This window comes from Arachis hypogaea, chromosome 3 (assembly GCF_003086295.3).
Source record: "Arachis hypogaea cultivar Tifrunner chromosome 3, arahy.Tifrunner.gnm2.J5K5, whole genome shotgun sequence".
NCBI classification, from domain to species: Eukaryota; Viridiplantae; Streptophyta; class Magnoliopsida; order Fabales; family Fabaceae; genus Arachis; species Arachis hypogaea.
This window is the reverse complement of record NC_092038.1, coordinates 14,182,060-14,183,159: the sequence shown is the minus strand read 5'-3', so window position 1 is coordinate 14,183,159 and position 1,100 is coordinate 14,182,060. Positions and strand designations below refer to the sequence as shown.

The window sequence follows — 1,100 nt, the reverse complement described above, 5'->3', positions numbered from 1 at the left end:
ACATCTACGGCTATTCACAATACAAATATTAATTCATCTGCTTTTCCAAAATCAGAAACCATGGCTAGAAAAGGCCTTAGAATCTGCATGATTGTGTGCTCAATTTTCTTGATCGTTGTTGTGACAATCATTCTGGCCATATCTTTGACCATCTTAAAACCCAAAGACCCAGATATTAGTGTCCACCCATATGGCCTTGAAAATTTTCAGATTATACAACCCAATGTAACAACTGTGCCACTTGGCATGGTCATCACTATAGTCAATCCCAATTATGGAACCTTCAATTACAAAAATACCACTGGCTACCTTAATTATCATGACACCAACGTAGCCAAAGCTATGGTAGTAGCAGGATCTGTGCCTGCTCGTGGCTTATTTAATATTACCACTGTTGCAGGTATCATGACTCAAAAGTTGATGGATGACACACAATTTTGGTCAGACATTGAAGTTGGGACATTGAATTTTAAAGCAACTATCACTCTTCCTGGGAAAGTGACTATGCTCAAGATTTTCAAAAAGAAGGCCATGGTTCATGTAGCATGTGACCTCTCTTTTAAGCTTAATTTAAGCTCCATTCATACTGATTCAAGCTGCATATCCAAGATCAAGCTTTGATTATTCTTATTATTATTATTATTTCTGCACACATATATATGTTCTTATTAGTTAAGGCAAGAATGCAATTTAGTTTGATTGTAAGTGATGTAATAATAATAATAATCTTGGTGGAACAATAAAGGGAATTGAACTCAATGATATGATAGTGAAAATTTATTCATGAATTTGAAATGAATACAAATTCTAATTCATTCTAAGTATAACAACATTCACATACAATACCTCTCTCTGTCGACTCTGTACGTATACTATATTACTATATAATATATCCTCACATCTCACAACAACAAATAAATAAACAAAATCTTACATTGAAAGAAAATAAATTCCGTAACTAATTAATGATAAATGAATAGAAATGAAATCAAACTATGATCTTGGTTTTGCAGCTAGAAGCAACCGTTATTGGAAGAGTAGTAATGTTAAAACTAACGTCACACCAAATATCAACCGTGGCCTTAACTTTAATAATATTG

General features: G+C 33.1%; 1 protein-coding gene across 1 annotated transcript; it reads left to right on the top strand.

Annotated features, from left to right (window-relative positions):
- On the top strand, positions 1-788 carry LOC112769680 (uncharacterized). Its single transcript, XM_025814167.3, has one exon. It carries the CDS (start codon positions 61-63, stop codon positions 619-621), a length of 561 nt encoding a protein of 186 aa, XP_025669952.1. The 5' UTR covers positions 1-60; the 3' UTR covers positions 622-788.
- Positions 789-1,100: the final 312 nt, after the last annotated feature.